This window comes from Jaculus jaculus, chromosome 10 (genome assembly GCF_020740685.1).
Source record: "Jaculus jaculus isolate mJacJac1 chromosome 10, mJacJac1.mat.Y.cur, whole genome shotgun sequence".
In the NCBI taxonomy this organism is placed as follows: Eukaryota; Metazoa; Chordata; class Mammalia; order Rodentia; family Dipodidae; genus Jaculus; species Jaculus jaculus.
The window spans coordinates 98,924,348-98,945,059 of record NC_059111.1 but is presented as its reverse complement, the minus strand read 5'-3'; the positions used below and the strand labels follow the sequence as shown (position 1 = coordinate 98,945,059).

The window sequence follows — 20,712 nt, the reverse complement described above, 5'->3', positions numbered from 1 at the left end:
AGTCATTGGGGTGGTGGGATGGATGGACGTAGACAAGTTTCTGCGTGGCTGCCTTAGATAGGAGTGTGGAATATCACCAGATCGTGGCTAACGTGAGTCCTTCCACCTTTGTGTCTCTTAGCACTTCTCAGAACTTCTGGATGAGTTTTCCCAGAATGTGTTGGGCCAGCTCCTGAATGACCCCTTCCTCTCAGAGAAGAGCGCGTCCATGGAGGCAGAACCGTCCCCCACGTCACCCGCGCCTCTCATCCAGGCCGAGCACAGCTACTCCCTGTGTGAGGAGCCCCGCGCCCAGTCGCCGTTCACCCACGGGGCCACCAGTGACAGCTTCAACGAAGGTAAAGCTAAGAGCAAGGACCCTCTGGGACCTCACGTGGAGGCTCCGATATTGTCAGTATTTACACCTGCCATGTGTTGGGTCTCAGGGGAGATGCCAAGAGGTGCAGGCCACGTTTCTCTGCACCCCGTTGAATCCCAGGGAACTTGCTATCGTTTCATGGTCGTGCTTTCTGCGACCCTGTGCCTTGGATAGCAGAGCCACCCTGTGTGATTCAAGCCGGCCTCTCTTGTTGATAAGTAACACCAGTCCTGTATGTCAATTGCTTCAAGGGATTATGCTGGATTTTCTTTTTTCTTTCTGACAAAGGAACTGTATGATCACTCTTATCCATAGAAGTTTCTGGACCACCCTCTTAGTCCATTTCCAGTATGTTCCATTGATGCTACTTGTCTGAATTTTTTTTTTTCCAGGTAGGGTCTCAATGTAGTGCAGGCTGACCTGAAATTCACTATGTAGTCTTAGGGTGGCTTTGAACTCATGGCGATCCTCCTCCCTCTGCTGCCCGAGTGCTGGGATTAAAGGTGTGCACTATTATGCGCGGCTACTTGTCTGAATCTTGATAAGCAGTTCCAGACCCTCCTGCTGGGTCCGTGCCCATTTTCATCCAGAATGCTGTCGAAGATCTAGATGTAGCTGGAGAGATGCTGACATGTTTTCTCTATTAATCTGTAACCCTTTAAGTGGTAAACGTTCTGTATTCAGAACTCTTCATGAATACCTTTCTCTTTTTTGACAACTTCCATGATTGTAAACAATATCCCATGGTAATTCCATCCCTCCCCCCACTTTCCCCTTTGAAACTCCATTCTCCATCATATCACCTCCCTCTCTCCATCAGTCTCTCTTTTATTTTGATGTCATCATCTTTTCCTCCTCTTATGATGGTCTTGTGTAGGTAGTGTCAGGCACTGTGAGGTCATGGATATCTAGACCATTTTGTGTCTGGGGGGAGCACGTTGTAAGGAGTCCTACCCTTCCTTTGGCTCTTACATTCTTTCTGCCACCTCTTCTGCAATAGACCCTGAGCCTTGGAAGGTGTGATAGAGATATTGCAGTGAAAAAAAAAAAAAAGACGACATTTCTCTCTTATTGAGACATATTTTGTGTTCTCAGAGGGATCACCAGCTATTTTAAGTACGTGGAATAAGTTTCAAAGACTTCATTCCCTTTCCTCATCAGGCAGTGGTTTCTTCACAGGAGGATGACATCATGCTGGGCAGTGGTCCCTAGTTTGACCTCTTCTGGTTTTGATCTGAACCCTTTCGTATGCCATATGTCTGTCACGGCAGTGTCTTTTACAGATGGCTTCTCATGGAATACTGTTCCTCATGCTCCCTTTTGGTTACAAGACATTCCCTGTATCTATTTCTTCAATAAAGCATAAGTGTGTGTGGGGGGGGGGACTTCCCCTGGTGGGGTTGTTAGATCCACTACTGGTCTCTAGGAGAACAAACTTGAGCACTAGTAATACATCTTATCTTCAGACAGAGAATGTTGTGGGTGTTAAAATTTTCTCTCTAGGAATCATGCTTCCTCTGAAGAGCCGCAGTAAGCAACAGGCCAGGAAGTTGTTATTATTATTTACCTTAGGTCAGTACATTTGAATTTGGGAAAGGCTTCTGGGAAGATGTGAGGAAGGAACAGAACTGAAAGAATTGGAGGATAGAGTGATGTTGTGAAGACAAAACGAAATGTATTTAAAGAACTTAAGGCAACCACCCTGCGTTTTATCAAATCAATTTCTTCTCCTTCTCCCCCCCATGTTTCTTTCTCTTTCCATTGTCTTTTTATTGTTTTCCTTCCTCTTTTTGTCCTTCTTCTGCCTCTGTTTCTTTTTTTTTAATTTTCACAATTTTTATTAACATTTTCCATAATTATAAAAAATATCCCATGATAATACCACTCCCACCCCCCGCCTGTTTCTATTCTTTCTACTGTTTCTCCTTCTGTTTCTGCTTTCTCTTCTCCTCTTCCTGCTCCCTCCTCAATTTCCCATTTAGGAATTCAGGAATGCCCTTGGTTCACATGCGGGAATATGGTATCTGATGTGATCAAATGAGGTACTCTCCTTTTATCTGCATAACAACTTGTGTATTATCATAGCACTGTGCTGGCACAAAGTTATTTAAAATTTACAAATTGCTTATTCGTGGAATTTTCCAAGTAATATTTTCAGACCATGATTGGCTGTGGGTAACTGAAAGCATGGAAAATAAAGACCACAGATGAAGGCGGCGGACTCTGGTCCTCATTCCCAGCCACATTCAGACTAGCTCTTGGACGTTAGCTTTTTCTAGGTTTCAGCTTAAATGAATTCATGCAACCCCTGTTGACGTAGTTTTTATTTGTAAGTGGATATTTGCATTCAGTGAGTAACTGGAATAAATGACCATTAAAATTTCTTCTAGTCGAGGGGTTTTTATGTTGTTGGATGTGGGGGGGCATAGTTGCCTATTAAGGTTCCCCCATGTTTTCTTCACTGCTTTGCCTGTATTGGTTTCAAGTTTCCTTTGCCCCTACTTCTTTTGTGACGTTCATTCCCAGGGTCTTTTGCATCCTTATCTGGTACTGCACATCAAACCTACCCGAAAGCCGATGGCTTAGAATAACAGTCGTCATTTATTATCTCATTATTTCTGTAGATAAGCGCTTCAGAAGTGGCTCACGCGGGCTTCATGATCTCTCATGAGGTGGGACTCAAATGCCAGTCATCTAAAGAGTACCCCCAGGGTACAAGGTCTGCTTCCAAGGCAGCTCGCCCCCAAAGCTGATGGGTCACTGCTGGTGCATTGGTTGAGCATTTTAAGGGTCCTCTGCTGCACCTTCTCTGATCTAGCCAGGGAGGTTACTCTACTGGTTACATAGGAAAATCCTCATTCATTATAGTCAAGGGCTGTGAAAGAGGATGAGCACCAGGCTTATTGAGGGCCGTTTTGGAAGCTGACTACCACACTTCTCCCCACCAGTGACATCTGTGAGGTAACTCTTGCCCATATCTGAACTCCTTCGCCGCATAAATATCATCCGTGCACAGGCAGGCCACTGAAGACATATAAAGGGAAATATTTGTTCATTGCTCTCACAGAACTTATACCAAGTGGGGAAGATTAGAAATGTATACAACTGATTGTAAAAAAAAAATTAAAAAATCGAACACATAGCACCCGCAGTGGCGGGGTTACACGCTTAAACCTTGTTCCAGCTTCTACTTCACGTTGCTGGAGGGTTCTGAACTCTTCTAAACCATAGCTGCTTCATGTGTAAGCCTCTCCCGTGTGCTCTTGTGAGTGTGACAGTGAGGATGTTCTTAGCTGCTGTCATAATTGTCACCTGTGAGAGAACAGTATGCTCAATAAGGCTTCGTAAATTTATTTTTTTTCAACTATGGACCAGCCTGTGTTCTTTAATGAAATTGAGTGGGTACTTAGCTCTTTAACTTATTAGTGGAGTATTCTATTTCTGCTAGGCTTTTTTGTTTGTTTGTTTTGTTTTTTCGAAGTAGGGTCTCACTCTAGCTCAGGCTGGAATTCACTATGTAGTCTCAGGGTGGCCTCGAACTCACGGTGATCCTCCTACCTCTGCCTCCCGAGTGCTGGGATTAGTGGTGTGCGCCACCATGCCTGGCTTTAGTTTGTTCTTTTATATGTCAGCCAGTGTCAGTGACTTGGCCATAGATTATAATTATTTAGAGAGCAGAGGTTAAGTGTAAACCAAGAGCAGCCAGTTCCTTGGCACAGATGAGCAGAAGAGTTTTCTTGAGGGAATTGTTAGGATTCTTTTTTTTTGTTCATTTTTTATTTGAGAGTGACAGAGCGAGAAAGGCAGATAGAAAGAGAGAATGGGCGTGCCAGGGCCTCCAGCCACTGCAAAAGAACTCCAGACCTGTGCATCTGGCTAATGTGAGTCCTGGGGAATCGAGCCCCGAACCAGGATCCTTATTCTTCACAGGCAAGCGCTTAACCGCCAAGCCATCTCTCCAGCCCTGTTAGGATTCCTTAGAGAATCATGCTTCAAGGCACTGTATGGCATTGGATTACAAGTTTCAACCTGGGCGTGGTGGCGCACGCCTTTAATCCCGGCACTCAGGAGGCAGAGGTAGGAGGATTGGCGTGAGTTTGAGGCCACCCTGAGACTCCATAGTGAACTCCAGGTCAGCCTGGGCTACAGAAAACAAACAGACAAACAAACCAAAACCTTTCAAGAAGATTGGTAACTGTTCCTTTTGTTGCTGTTGTTTTATTATGGAGGAATCTCAGGTAGCTCTCCGTTGCTGTCAAGGACGAAGCTGAGCTCACAGCAGAGGCATTTGAGGGCCTTTGCGGGCTGAGCCGTTCTAGACTGTGCAGGTGGGACATGGTCTAAATCCTAGACCAGTACGGAAGACGAACTTTTCCTTTCAGTTCCACGTGTTTGCCAGTGTCCACTGCATTTCAAGCACTATCCTAGATACGGAGGGAACACAACAGTGAGAAGCTCAGAGTCTGATGAAAAGCCAACACCTAGCAGGCAACGTGTGAGGGATGTTCCAAGAGGAAATTAAACTGTTAAGGATTCCAGGAAAGGGAGTGTACCCATTGAGGATTACAGGAGAAGTCGCATGACTGAGGCAGAATTTCAGCTGGGCCTTGGAGTCCTGCCTCATGTCTGTCCCCTGGAGATGGCTGGAGGGAAGCAGATGGAGGCCAGAGGGCTGGGACAGCAGTCTTTTGAAAACAAGATCCCCAGAGAAATGATTGCTAATGAGTAAATTCCCAGCAGTTAGGGTTCCTTCCTCTCCCATGATTCCTAATTTTCTATTCTAGGTTCTTAGCAATTTACATGCAACATCAGGGAATTAGGGGTGCAGCTGCGGTAACCCCTCTGTTTCAGGAGACATGATCAGCAGATCTTTTTTTCAGGAAGCCCTTCTTATCATGAGGCCAACAAAGTACACGCTGTTCGCCCCCCCGCCCCCCTCCCCCCGCAACTGGCACCTCATTCTATTTGTGGCTGTGATGCTGTGACAAGCTGTGCTTGTGATTTACCAAGAAGAGGCGGAGGGGTTCCAGAGGCTTCAACACGGGGAGTCTTGTCCACAGTTCTCTGTGAAAGTACAGATGCCTTCTTTCCTATGCTGCAGAAGTGCAGCTGTAAGACATGGCAAGGATGAGATGGGAATTGTTTGAGACATGTGACATTGAAGGTATGGGTGAATAAAGGCAGATAGGGAGGCTTACCCCCAACAAAGAATGGCCTAGGGTTGAGTTTATGTTTCTGAGTTTTGGGGTAGCAGAATTATTTTGATCCTTCCTAAGTCCAAGTGCTCTGTCAAAGCAGACAGATCATTACCCTCATGAGGAAGTGTGATTGTTTAGCCAGCATGCTTAGGTGTAGCATTTCAAAATAGCTGTCTGCACCGAATCTCATGTTTTTATTTTATTTTATTTTATTTTTTTTATTTTATTTTATTTTATTATTTTTGAGGTAGGTTCTTACTCTAGCCCAGGCTAGCATGGAACTCACTATGTAGTCTTAGGTTGTCCTTGAACTCACAGCCATCCTCCTATCTCTGCCTCTCTCAAGTGCTGGGGTTAGAGGCATACACCACCACACCCAGCTGAATCTAATATATTTTTTTATTTCTTGATACTCAATAGTCTAAAAAAAAAACCTAACAGCCAAGGCCGGGTGTGGTGGCGCACACCTTTAATCCCAGCACTCTGGAAGCAGAGGGAGGAGGATCGTCATGAGCTCAAGGCCGCCCTGAGATTGCATAGTGAATTCCAGGTCAGCCTGAGCTAGTGAGACCCTTCCTCAAAACAAAACAAAAAACTAACAACTAACAACTAGGAACCCTCACTTCTAGTGTGGATAACAAGTGAATTTTTTCTTATTCCTGGGAAAACCAGTGGTTCAGCTCTCTTTGTCCTTTTGCTTAGATCAAATATAATTCTCTTAGTTGCTTCTAAGCCTGAAAACAGTGCTAAGAGACATAGTTAAGCCATTTATCGGTTTATTAGAAATGATTAGTTTGTTAGAAGTTTTCTTTTCTTTTTTTTTCTTTGTTTTTTTTTTCAAGGTAGGGTCTCACTCTAGCCCAGGCTGACCTGGAATTCACTCTGTAGTCTCAGGGTGGCCTTGAACTCACAGCCATCCTCCTACCTCTGCTTCCTGAGTACTTGTGGGCCACCACGCCCAGCTAGAAGTTTTCTTTTTATCCCTTTCTCTTTCTTCATCTTGACATAGCCCTTCTCCCCCACCCCTCATATTTTTGCACTCGGCCTTTCCTAACTTTCTTCTGTCTCTCTCTAAATCCCACAGTTCTTATGTAGCACAAATATAGATATTCATGTCCTAACATTCTATCCCAGACCTTTGAATGACTGTAGATTGCCTAAAACTGTATGCAAAATTTGGGGCAGCTACATTTGTTAATGTTTCTGCTCAGGGGTCTCATATGCCACAGGCTTCTTCAAAGAATTCTGTGACCAAAAATAAAAAAGTTGAGAAACACTGGTCTAAGCCTTCACAGGAGCCATCTGTTTCAGGGCACACAGTCGACTTTGCTGCAGCACCAAAACCGCAGAGCTTGATGGGGCTCAGCAAGCGAGAGGAGCGGAGCCTGAGAATGTGGGCTCAGCCTTCACAGCCACTGTGGGGAGAGAGCCTCATTTTACTTACCCACTTCTCCTTCACATTCAGTCTGGTAACCAGATGCTGAAAGTCATTTTTGTTCTACCAAAAGTGGAAAATAAAAAGGGAAAAAAATGTGGAGGTTAAAAGAGATGAGTAGAAATGTCCCAGCAAAATGTGTTTTTGCATACTCTCATGATTTGAAGAATCCTAGGTTATATTTGAATGACCAAATCTTATGCCTCATCCCAAGGAGGGTACCATCATTACTACTTTTTTTTTTGAAGAGTTTATTTATTTATTTATATGGGGGGGGGGAGAGAAAATACAGGTGCTCCAGGGCCTCCAGCCACTGCAAACAAACTCCAGATGTGTGCACCACCTTGTGCATCTGGCTTATGTGGGTCCTGGGGAATCGAGCCTCAAATTGGGGTCCTGAGGCTTCACAGGCAAGTGCTTAACCACTGAGTCATCTCTACAGTGCTCCCCCTTTTAAATTTATTTATTTTTATTTTTTTGGTTTTTCGAGGTAGGGTTTCACTCTAGTCCAGGCTGACCTGGAATTCACTATAGAGACTCAGGGTGGCCTCGAACTCATGGCAATCCTCCTATCTCTGCCTCCTGAGTGCTGGGATTAAAGGCGTGCGCCACCATGCCTGCCCCCCCTTTTTTAAAGAGAGAGAGCAAGAGAGAATTGTTGGTGTGCCAGGGTCTCAGCCACTGAAATCAAATTCCAGATACTTGTGCCACCTGGTGGGCATGTGCAACCTCAAGCTTGCCTCATCTTTGTACATCTGGCTTATGTGGGATCTGGAGAGAGATCAGACATGAGTCCTTAGACTTCACAGGCAGGTGCTTTAACTGCTAAGCCATCTCTCCAGCCCAGAACTTGTTTTTGGTTACATTCCTTTGTGATTAAATTGAGTTGTTAGGTGTGTTACTCAGCTTCCAGTTACCATGAGAAATACCTGAGGTGACCAACCTGGAAAGAGAAAAGTTTCATTTTGGCTCACAGGCTTAGAAGCTTTACTCTGTGATTGACTTGACCCATTCTGTAGGGCCGGTGGTAAGGTCATACAGCACAGTAAAGTTCATGGTGGAATAATACTGCACACCTTAGGGCCAGAAAGTGAAAAGGAGAGAGAGGAATAGACTGGACTTCACAACCCCCTTCAAGTGGAAAAACTTCCACTCTTAAAGTATAAAACATACCAAGCACTTTCAATGGTGCCACACTGAGAACCAAGCCTTTAACATGTGAGTATTGGGAGACACTTAAGATCCAAATGACAGTAGGGCTTCTTAGGATCATAATCCTTTATTTATTTATTTATTTCCCTGAGGTAGGTTCTCACTCTAGCCCAGGCTAACCTGGAATTCAGTCTGTATTCTCAGGGTGGCCTCGAACTCACAGCGATCCTCCTACCTCTGCCTCCTGAGTGTTGGGATTAACGTCAACATTTCTGCTAAGTGGTCTTAAATACCATAGGCTTCGTCAAAGAATTTTGTGATCAAAAATTAAAAAGTTGAGAAACACTGGTCTAAGCTGACACAGCAGCCATCTGTTTCAGGGCACACAGTCGACTTTGCTGAAGCGCCAAAGCCACAGAGAGAGAGCTTCATGGGGCTCAGCAGGCGAGAGGAGCAGAGCCTGAGAATGTGGACCTGGCTTCATAATCCCTTTTTCCCCAAAAAACTTTTTATGTGACCTTGAGCATAGAGATATGTAAAATAGGCATTCAAATCAAATATTTATTGGTAACAAGTAATAATGAAATTTATCTTAGGGCTGGTGAGATGGCTGAGCAATGAAGCACTTGCTTGCATTGCTTGACGGCTGGTCCAATTCCCCAGTACCCACATAAAGCCAGATGTGTAAAGTGGTGCATGTTTCTGGAGTTGTTTACAGTGGCAAGAGGCCCTGGCGCGCACGCACACACGCGCGTGTGCACACACACACACACACACACTTTCGCACTCTCTCTCTCTCTCTGTCTCAAACAAATAGATTAAAAAAACCTGTGTGTTGTGTGTAGTATTGTGTACATGTGTGTACATTTATCAATTTGTCATAAAAATTTTAAGAAGCTAGTTTTATCGTGGTGTGGTGGTGCACACCTTCAATTCTAGCACTCAGGAGGCAGAGGTAAGATGATTACTGAGAGTTCAAGGCCAGCTTGAGACTACACAGTGAATTTCAGGTTAGCTTGGGCTAGAGTGAGACACTACCTCCAAAAACAAACAAAGAGGAAAACCCAAGAAATTTATTTTAATGCTTTTATTTGTATTTATTTATTTATTTGACAGAGAGAGGGAGAGAGAGAGAGAGAGGGAATGGGCACTCCAGGGCTTCCAGCCACTGCAAATGAACTCCAGATGTGTGCGCCCCCTTGTGCATCTGGCTAATGTGGGTCCTGGGGAATAGAACCTGGGTCCTTTTGCTTTGTAGGCAAACACCTTAATCGCTAAGCTATCCCTCCAGCCCAAGAAATTTATTTTAAAATAATTCTTTAAATATATATTATCATATATTAATATATTTATATACTGTATCACTTATTAAAGATAATTTGCATGCTAATGAGATAGATGTGCTTGCTTATTTTTACAGGAAGAATTTTATCTGTCTGAATACTGGCTGCTATGGCACATAGAGTGTCTTGAGTGTTTTTAAGAGCTGATCAATAATTTGATTTTGTAATCATCATTATTGAGATTATCACTTCACATTAATACATTGTACAAAATGGCAGAAATATATTTAGGACTATTTCAGACCTAATCCCAAACCAAAGCACATTGAACAGTATTTTTATGAAATACAAGTTAGCAACTCCAGCAGCAGATTTTAAAATCAGTTCTTTTAACATAATTCAATCCAAAGATACATGCTGAGGGATGACAGTAGGAAAATATTTTAAAAGTCTGTTTTTTTTTTTTAATTTAACCTATTATGTGTCTATTAGAGCAGAAAACGTTGTCTCTACAGTAAAAACACGGCAAGCCAGTGAATCCAAACAAAGGTGTGCCAGGCAGCATTTCTTGGTATTGTGTGGCTTCTTGGCATGTGCGGTGCTTAGTGCCCATGTTGTGTGGTCAGAACCGAGGCTGTGGTGAGGTCATGTGATATGACACGGGTGAATCAGGTTGACTTCGTCATGCGTTTGACTTTGAATTACTTTTTGGCCTTTGAGCATTTAAAAAACCATTTACTGTTACCAAATATTTCATGACCCCTACATTCGGTTAAAACCATCTGTGGGGCTGGACAGATGGCTTAGCAGTTAAGCGCTTGCCTGTGAGGCCTAAGGACCCCGGTTCGAGGCTCGGTTCCCCAGGACCCACGTTAGCCAGATGCACAAGGGGGCGCATGTGTCTGGCGTTCATTTGCAGTGGCTGGAGGCCCTGGTGCCTATTCCCTCTCTCTCTATCTGCCTCTTTCTCTCTCTCTATCTGTCACTCTGAAATAAATAAATAAAAACCATCTGTGAATTGGGGCTCACAAAATAGCTCACTAGTTAAGGCACTTATTGCAAAACCTGTCAACCCAGGTTTCATTCCAAAGCCACCCATGTGAATGAACTGCATGCAGAAAAGTGCTTCAATTGTCTGATGTTCATTTGCAGCAACAAGAGGTTCTGCGGGGTGTGTGTGTGTGTGTGTGTGTGTGCAAATACTTTTTGTTTTTTTAATCTGAACTATAGTACCAGGATTGCATTTGCTTTGTGATTTCAGTATTTTTGCAGATGAAATTTCATAGTATTCGACTAGAGCATTCGGAGAGAACTTGATATGGCCTCTGATTCTCCAAGATGACAGAAAAACAAAGTTGAAAAAAAAAATCTATAAAATATGAGCAGACATTGGTGTAAAATGGACCAGTACAGAAGCAATGTAATACTGCATTTATATCATGTCCAAGTCAAGGGTCTACAGAGGATGGGCCCAGGGATTGCAGTAACCATTTTCCTACTGATGAACCAGTTTGGGATTTTCAGGACCAGGGACAGTTGGGTGGCCCGATTTCGTATGGATGCCCTAAGTTCATAGGGCTGTTTTCACGGGTGAGATGGTGTTGGTGTGAAGTCGCGTAGGAAGACAAATGAAAGATGGGGGTTCACTTGGGATTTGGTCACTGAGGATGGACGGGAAGCAGGTACAAAAAGGAAGTATTTGTTAGGTGTTGGAGGAAGAGTGGCCTGTGGTAGAGGGTTGCAAGGACAGGGAAGATGGGTGCAGCCGGAGTGATCCTGGGAGAGATGGGAAAGCGTATAGAACAGACAGCAAAGACAGCCTGGATTTGGAAATGATCAGAGAAACCAAGTAGCAGGATTAGCGTGGGGCTGAGTGTGGGGGGGACACAGCAGGGTGAGTTATGGGTGACTTGGGTTTCTACTCTGCAGTGGTGAGAGAGCGCTCGGTGGTGACGTGTTCCCAGGAAGCTGGGACCTGAAAAAAGAAAGTCACAGAGATGAAATAAATAGATGTCTCTCTTCAGCACATTACTTTGAGCTGGCGGCGAGGGCATCAGGCTGAGTCATCCTCGAGGAGGCAGGAAAAGAAGATGTGTTCGTCATCTGCGTACGCACCTGGGTGTCTGCCATGGGTGGGCTGCGGAAACAGCGTACTTATATGGCTGGGTAGGACAGGTGAAACAGATACGATGCTGCTCCTACAAAAAAAAAATAAAATAAAATAAAAAACAAACTTAAAATAGGGGCTAGGGAGATGGTTCAGTGGATAAAATAATTGTAGTGTAAGCATAAGATCTTAAGTTCAGATTCCCAGCACGTGCGTAAAGCCAGATGCAGCAGCGTGCCCATCTATAATCCCAGATGAATTCCCCGTGCGCCTATGTTGTGTCGGGGGGTGGGGGGCAAGAGAACCCCTGGAAGCTCCACAGGCCAGCCAATGCAGCAATGAAGAGAGACTCTGCCTCAGACGAGGCGGAAGGTGAGGACAGGATCTCACGCTGTCTTCTGAGCAGCACGTATGCACCCCGACCCCACACAAAGATCAAAGATGATTTTTTAAAATTTTATTTATTTATTTATTTCAGAGAGAGAAAGAGGTGAGGAGGGGGGGGGGGAGAGAGAGAGAGAGAGAGAGAGAGAGAGAGAGAGAAAGAGAATGGGTGCGCTAGGGCCTCCGGCCAGTGCAAATGAGGTCCAGACGTGTGCGCCCCCTTGTGCATCTGGCTAATGTGGGTCATGGGGAATCGAACCTGGGTCCTTTGGCTTTGCAGGCAAATGCCTTAGCCACTAAGCCATCTCTCCAGCCCACAAAGATTATTTTTTTAAAAAAAACTAAAATAGTGACCCATTTGTCCCGCTCAACCATTGCAGTGCTAGGGGACTACAAGAAAGTAATGCTCACCACCATCTAGCGATGAAAGGGTTTTTTGGCTGTTCATAAATGAGAGGTATAACTGGTGAAGTAAAAAATGTATGTATACATCTGGTCACTAGATTAATCTTTAGAAATCAATCGTTTGTTTCTTAGATGTTTACTTGGTTCATACTATAAGCACAGTACCCCACTGGAGAAACTGGGGTGCTGGTCAAGTACAGGGTGCCGTTCTAGTCTCATCACATAGATTTGGATCTGGGCTCTGCTAGTTACTACTAGTGTTATTGTGGGCAAGTTGCTAAACTCTTGTGTCTCACTTTCCCATCTTTAAAATAAGAATGGGGACTGGAGAGGTTTCTCAGTGGTTAAGGAGCTTGCCTGCTAAGCCTAACGACCCAGGTTCTATTCCCCAGTGCCCACTCAAGCCAGATGCACAAAGTAGTGCATGCATCTGGAGTTTGCACTAGCTGGAGGCCTTGTCATGCCTATTCTCTCCCTCTCTCTCTCTCTCTGTCTGTCTTTCTCTGCTTGCAAATAAATAAGTAAATAATAAAGAGGAGGAGGAGAAAAGAATAATACTTGCCTCCTAGCATTGCTGGAAGGATTAGCTGAGTTAATATTTATTGAGCACTTGGAACAGCACTTGTCAGTTTGTAAGCACTGTGTATTAGCTATTATTGTTATCATTTTTGTGTGGATTGCTATATAATTAAATGCATAATTTACCAAGTGGCCACAATAAGAATGACAGGAGCCAAGGAAAGAGCTTCTATGTACACAAGGACAGAAAAAGAAGCATAAGAGTAACCAAGATTTCTGAGGGACATGCATTGGTCCTGGAGGGCCACCTAATACAGGTTAGATACCTGTCTGAGTAAGGACTCAACACATTTTAGCCATTACTACTAAATAATTGCATAGCTATTATCACAGTAGGACTCTTCATCTCAGAACACTTTAGGTTATCCAGTGTTCTGAATAAATTAAGGATAGAAGTATAGAAGCGATCACTGTTATGTTTTCCAGTGGCTAATTATGGGCTCAAAATAACCTTCATTAGATACGACTCTAGCTCTCTGTTGGAAAGCAGCGTATCAGGGTAAGGATGAGCACAAGCCGGGCGGCTAGTTTCGTGTCCGTCGGGTCTGCTGTGTTCCTGCTCTGTAAATTTGGGTGGGTCATTTAATCTCTTAGTTTCTTTGTGTGTGAAGTGGGAGTACCCCAGGGTTACTCTTAGGACTAAATTAGTTAATCCATGAATATCCAGCACATAGTAAATGCTTATGGTATCTGCTAATGTTCCTGTTGCCAAGACCTTCTCACAGAATTTAATTTTTTTTTAAGATTTTTTATTTTATTTTATTTTTATTTTTTAAAATTTAATTTTTTCTCAAAATTTTTTTAAAGTTTTTATTAGCATTTTTATTAAAAACATCCCATGGTAATTCCCTCCCTCCCCACCCCCCACACTTTCCCCTTTGAAATTCCATTCTCCATCATATTACGTCCCCATAATAATCATTGTACTTACATATATACAATATCAACCTATTAAGTACCCTCCTCCCTTCCTTTCTCTTCCCTTTATGTCTCCCTTTTATCTCACTGGCCTCTGCTACTAAGTATTTTCATTCCCACGCAGAAGCCCAGTCATCTGTAGCTAGTATCCACATATGAGAGAGAACATGTGGCGCTTGGCTTTCTGGGCCTGGGTTACCTCACTTAGCATAATCTCTTCCAGGTCCATCCATTTTTCTGCAAATTTCATAACTTCATTTTTCTTTACTGCTGAGTAGAACTCCATTGTATAAATGTGCCATAATTTTTTTTAATTTATTTGAGAGCAACAGACACAGAGAGAAAGACAGATAGAGGGAGAGAGAGAGAATGGGCGCGCCAGGGCTTCCAGCCTCTGCAAACGAACTCCAGACGCGTGCGCCCCCTTGTGCATCTGGCTAACGTGGGACCTGGGGAACCGAGCCTCGAACCAGGTTCCTTAGGCTTCACAGGCAAGCGCTTAACCGCTAAGCCATCTCTCCAGCCCTCTCACAGAATTTAAGATGGAAATTTATTTTCAGGTTAAGGAACTGAGGACATGGGCAGACAGGCCTCTGACTTCCACGTAGTCCCATGGGGTTTCAATGTGATTCTGACACATTGGACAGAACCCCTTCCCTGCACCTCCATACCTTCTGGGCCATAGCCTTAAAGTTCCTTTTCTTTTTTCTCTCTCTTCCTCCCTCCCCTCCTTCCTTCCCTCTTTACTTTTTCCTTTTCTTTCTTCTTTCTTTTTCCCTTCCCTCTCTCCCTCCCTCTTTTTTTCTTTCATGTCTACATGTTCATGTGATATGTGTACATGTGTGTTTGGGAGCCAGAGGTTGACTTCAGGTGTCTTTCTGGATTACTCTGTACTTTATTTACTGAGGTAATGTCTCACTTTTCTCCAGGCATCCCAGTTTCCACTGCACAAGCACTGGGATTACAGCGGGGCCTCCTCATCTGCCTGTCATTTACAGGGTACTGGGGACCTGAACTCAGGTCCTCATGCTTGCTCTATCCACTGACCCTTCTTCTACGACCCAGAATATATATATATATTTGGTTCTCCAAGGAATGGTCTCTCTCTAGCCCAGGTTGACCTGGAATTCACTCTGTAGTCTCAGGGTGGCCTTGAACTCACGGTGACCCTCCTACCTCTGCCTCCCAAGTGCTAGGATTAAAGGCATGAGCCACCATACTCGGCAAGACCCAGAATTTTTTTTTTTAATTTTATTTTTATTTATTTATTAGAGACAGAGAGAGGGAGAGAGAGAATGGGTACACTAGGGTCTCTAGCCACTGCAAACGAATTCCAGATGCATGTGCTACCATGTGCATCTGGCTTACGTGGGACCTGGAGAATCAAACCTGGGTCCTTAGGCTTTGCAGGCATGTGCCTTAATTGCTAAGCCATCTCTCCAGCCCAAGATCCAGAATTTTTAAAAGACATTTTTATATGAAAAATCAGTGATTGATTGTTAATTCCTTTGAACATATTCCAAGGGTCAACAAAAAAGTAAGGGATTTAGGTGAGACAAATGTAATTATAAAATTTCTTCATCTTAAACATGCTATGTAAATAATGAATGCATATGTGTACATTTTTGTCACACAAGTGATTTCTTTATTTGAGAATATATGTCTATATCCGTTCTGTATACCATGTGTGTATACATATTTATAAAGGTACAACTCTCAAGTTAGGGTTTAATCTTTTCCCCCACAGGTTTCTGGCAGTAGCTATGGGAAATAACCTTATTTCTGATGGAGGAGCCATCACTTTGTCCTTAGGTGTGAAGGACTTGCTTCCACCGTGAGCCGGGTGACTTCTTTTCATTTCCTTGCTGACTGCCCATGGTGATGCTGAGATGTACTGTTTGAATTGGACCTTTGACAGGAGGCTGTGTATAAAACCGGATAACACAAAGGTTCCTCTCCCTTTCCATAGCGTGTACTACTAAGTTTATCGTAGGGGGCTGATTTTCATCTGAAATAAAACTTACAGGCTATGCAAACACAATTCCAGAAAAAAAAAACAAAAACACTTTTGTTTGCTCAAAACCTGAGCTTCAGGATTTAGCAATTACAGAATACAGCATCTTCTGTTGCTGCTTTTGTAGTTTAACCAGTTACTCCAGTAGCCATGGCGGGATTCTAGTTCTAAGTGTCGACAGCTGTATTGATCTTTGTGCCAGTAAAATTGAACTTCAAAAATAAGGTCATGTGGAAAGTTTAAATACCTGTTCCTTTTCCTCGCTCTGTCCTTTGTTCACCCCCTGCTCAGAGGTTACATTTATCATTTTATGTTCTGTGACTTGCTCTGTATTTCCACTGGAGACAGAATGTGGGCCAACACCTAGTAGTTTGGAATGAAAGCTCTTTTCTTTAGTTCTAACTGCCACTGGGTTCTGTTCTCATCAGATGTCTGCTGGCCGACTTGCTCAATCAGAGGCCATTTATCTTGTGATGTAACTGGTTATGGCCAGTCTGCCAGTATCTACTGATATTATCCACAGCCAATGACCTAGAAGAATTATTTGGGGGAATCAGTACAGCTACCTTGTTGAATAGATTTCTGATGAAATAATTTCTTGCCCGGATCTGCCATGTTGTATCAATCAGCTAGCTGTGTCATTGTGTAAGAAACCATTTCAAGTCTCAGCGCTCTGAATACAAATCGCGGTATTATTCGAGTTCCTGTGTCTTGTCCGTTGCTGGGGACTGGCCGGTGTATGTGGGCATCAGCTGAGCAGCTGTTAGTTTCAGCTTCACTCACTCACCTTGCGAGGCTGATGAGGAGTTGCTGATGTGGCTGAGCTCATCTGACCCTAGTTCTGGCCTGTGTACCTGAGTTCTTCCTTCTTCTGGAATGAGTAGGTTGATTAATGGCACATCCTTCCCATTGTGGTAGGTTGATTTATTCTAGAACGTTGTAATAGTAGCACAGCAAGGGCAGGAGCCTAATCTTAGCCAGCACGTCATAACAGTCTGCTTGTGCTAAGAAACTAGTGTGCCATGGTCGAGGTTATAGCACACGGCCAACCAAGGCACTGGAAACTTCCCTGACAAGAGGCATGGCTCAGGAGAGAGCCAACCTGGAGTCTTTAATGAAACTACTGTGCTTGCATCATGGTGGTCATTGCCTCTTATCCTAAGACAAGGGACTAAATGGACCCATTAGTCATTCTGTCTCCTTAGTTGGGAGCAGCTGACCTAAAGCACTAGAGATGGCAAAAACTGAGCATGTCCATATGTGACCACCAAGGGACAATAGTTTCCTGATACAGGCCATTTAGAAATCCCATAAAATGTTAAAGAAACCAAACTCACATGTTCTGAATGATCATCTAGACAAATGTTTACTTTTCTGGCACATTCCTTTTGTCTCTTTTCTTGAACTTTCTTCATTGACAGTATATTATTATACCCAGACTTTTTTTCCTTAATGATAACCAACCTTTTTTTTTTTTTTTTTTTTTTTTTTAATTACAAGGACTTTATAAATGGCTTAGCCCCTTGGTTGGGCTCTTTTTCAGTTAGTGTTGCTCCTGGGTCCACTCACCAATCAGGTTCCCTTCCCTACACACCTGAGCCTGGTGACAGGGCTCATTCTAATTAAATTCTCGATGCAAATAAACAGACCCCGGTCACGTTTGTGAGCCTGTTACCCAGGGGCTTCTCTGTGTGAGGGAAGGGGAAGAATTTCTTTTGGCCTGGGTGTTTTCCTGCTTTTGCCTTCTATCTTCTCCTAACCCTACCCTAAAATAAATTGCATACTTTACCCTTCTCTGAGTCCATGTTCTCAATTCTTTGCTTATGTGGATAAGAACCTGAGACTTGAGAGCTTCTGGTATAAGCGTTCCAGTCCTGCAGAGCTCTCTCCAGCATCAAAAGGTTGGTATCCGGGTGGACATGCAGTGATGGGTCTGCCTCAGTTGGCCATGTGACGTCTTTGAGCTTGAGCTCAAGGGAGCAGATCAGCTGCCTTGGACTTCTCACTCGGAAGACTTCTTCAGTCTTCGAGAGAGGAACAGTCCTGTCGCAGGTCAGGTACCACCACCTACTCTGCTGCCTCCGTCCCCGAGACAGCAGCGCTTGTGTTTGTAGCCGGGTCTGCAGCCCCACCGAGCAGTACAAACGCACACAGTCTGCCCTATGAATGTGCGTGTCATTCGAGAATGGTTTTGCTAGAAGAACTGGTGTCTTCTTCATTTTGTCTTGTAAGCGTGAATCTACATTTCCCACTTGATTTTGCTGTCCCTTTTGTTTCTCTCGTGAATTAAGTTAGATCACTTTCATCACACAGTCAGGGCATGTGGCCTCCCCCCCCCACCCCGCCCTCTTTCCTGGTAATTGCATGGGTCCATTTTCCCAGGGGTGTCCCTGCTCATTCCATTATCCACTGGGCTCTCTTTCACCTTCCCATCTCTCTCCCAGGTAGACATGGCTCAGTGCAGGTTGTGAGTGGGACTTCCTGGAATGGGGGCCTGGGCGTCTCACTGCTTAATAGAGAAACTGATGTGTTGCTGTCTGGTTGCCTCCCCACCCCTTCCGTGACGTGATTCTGTCCTAACTGTGTCTTCCTCATGGGGGGGGGGTTCTGGTTCCGAGCCTCCCTGCGGGAAAGTCAGTAGTCTTCTTTTGGCCTGTAGTTTCATTGCCACTCAAGGTGGAGCAGCCCCCCATCTGGCCAGCAGCGTTCTGTGGTGAGCACCGTGTGGTCTCCCTCCTCTGGCTGCCATCAAAAGGCTCTTTGTTCCCTCCTTTCCCCTCCACACCCTACCAGCGGCAGACATCCCTCCATCACACCAGATGCTGACGGCTCACAGAGCCTGCTCTAAAAGCAGGACCCACCTTGTGAGTGGGAACCTCACCTTTTCTGTGTTTGAAGGAAGTAGCTTCTGGGGTCGAGTTTTATCATGGTAAACCTTGGCTGTTCCCACCCTTCCTTCTAACCCTTAGCTCTTCTGAACGATTTCATGAACGTTTTCATAAGGAAACTGGAGCCACCTTCTGGAGTCCAGTTTCATAAGGTGAACTGCTTTGCTCCCCTGAATAGTAACGGGTCACCAAGTGTTGTTCAGACTTTTTCAGGCCGGGCATGGTGGCACATCTTTAATCCCAGCCCTTGGGAGGCAGAGGTAGGAGGATCGCTATGAGTTCGAGGCCACCCTGAGACTACATAGTGAATTCCTGGTCAGCCTGGGCTAGAGCGAGCACCTGCCTGTTTTATTTCCTTTTATTCTCCTCTGAGGGTCCTTTGTTGGAACGTTGTTTGAGGAGGAAAGGTCAGTGGTCATTTGTTTTACTTACCCTCGATGCCATGGCCAAGTTCAAGTGTGTGCTTGTCTTTTTCCTGCAGAGGAGGTGGAAAGTGAGAAATGGTACCTGTCTACGGACTTTCCTTCAACAACCATCAAGACAGAACCACTTACAGAGGAGCCACCCCCAGGACTTGTACCTTCTGTCACTCTGACCATCACAACCATTTCTGCCCCTTTTGAAAAGGAGGAGCCCCCTCTGGAGATGAATACTGGGGTATACTCAATTTTCTATCATATAAACACCTTGTACCAAAAGATAGAGATCTTTGTTCTCCAATGAAGCATTTATCCTAGGGGACATATGTATCTAAGGTTGTGTAACTATATTACTATGTAACTATATATATGTATATAATATATGTAATATATATAATATAAAAATATATAAAACATATATACGTATATGTATGTATTATGTATATGTGTATGCATGAGTGTAATAAGTATATGTTGATTTTAAATCAGCTTTGATTATACCATAATCTTTAAAGACATTGATCATAAAAATAATAGGCAATCTGATTTCATTTTTTCCTTAATTGCTATTATGAAACTAAAAATAAAGAAGACATCTATGGCCAAAAAAAAAAAAAAAAAAAAAAAGAACTTCCTCGTGGCATTGGTATTTAAGCCAGTGTATCGGGAGTGGCCAAAGTTATACAGCCCACACCTTCCTGTGCCATGGTCCCTGCCGATGCTGGTTCCTGCTTAATCTTTTGCTTTCCTTGTATAATGTTGAGGTTCCCTGATCCAATTCTAGAGTCCCCCTTGTACCGATTCCTGCATGTTGTGTTACCCATGGAAAATAAGAAATTGGGAATTTCTTCCTTGCTCAAGTACATGGCTACAGCCAGTAGGATTTAATTCTCTTCTGCATCTTCTGTGGGAACTTCCAGTGTCTGGTGGTAGACTAGAATCGGACTTGCTTATCTTCCAGTTCCAATGTTCCTAAGCTTCGGAGCTGCGGGTTTACAGTGACTCCAGCGCTGCTCATTTAATCGGGTCTCCTGGGAGCGGGGCGTGGTGTCCGTCAACTCCAGAAAGCTAATGTAGAATCACCAGGGCCGCAGATGCACAGACGTATCCTTGCCGCCTTGTTACAGCGCTTTGCGGTTGGGGCTTCCTCTAAGACTCCTTTCCAGGAGCGACCTCGATCTCTTCCCTGGTTGAGCACCTGAGTCTGCACTAGTCTCTTTGGGTCTCCCCACCCCCAGATTTTAGCTCATTTGAAGTATGCATGCAAATGACACGGTCAAGAATGGGGCTCACTGCCTGTGGATGGCCTTACTTTCCTTCTCTTTCCCCTGTGGGTGCTTATTTCATGGTTGGATGTCCTTGGTCATTTAGGGAGCCTGGAGGGAAAGGTTGTGACTTGGTACACACAGTTCCTCTTACTGGACAAACTGGCTGCTTTGTGGCCTTTTGAAATTTTACCAGAATATTTCACGATGAGAGATCTCTTTAGATTACCACACAAACAAAAGAAGCATTGATAAGCGAGTCTTGAGCTGTTAACTGTCAAGTTGGGTGGGTCCCAGGTGAGGCTGT

At 44.1% G+C, this 20,712-nt stretch overlaps 1 protein-coding gene across 1 annotated transcript in view; it reads left to right on the top strand.

Moving 5' to 3' along the window:
* Creb3l2 (cAMP responsive element binding protein 3 like 2) overlaps positions 1 to 20,712 on the top strand; it is a 138,668-nt gene that overhangs the window by 78,885 nt on the left and 39,071 nt on the right. The window contains exons 2-3 of the mRNA XM_004661182.3: positions 122 to 338; positions 19,203 to 19,378. Coding sequence (XP_004661239.1) covers positions 122 to 338; positions 19,203 to 19,378 — 393 coding nt within the window. The remainder of the gene's footprint in view (positions 1 to 121; positions 339 to 19,202; positions 19,379 to 20,712) is intronic.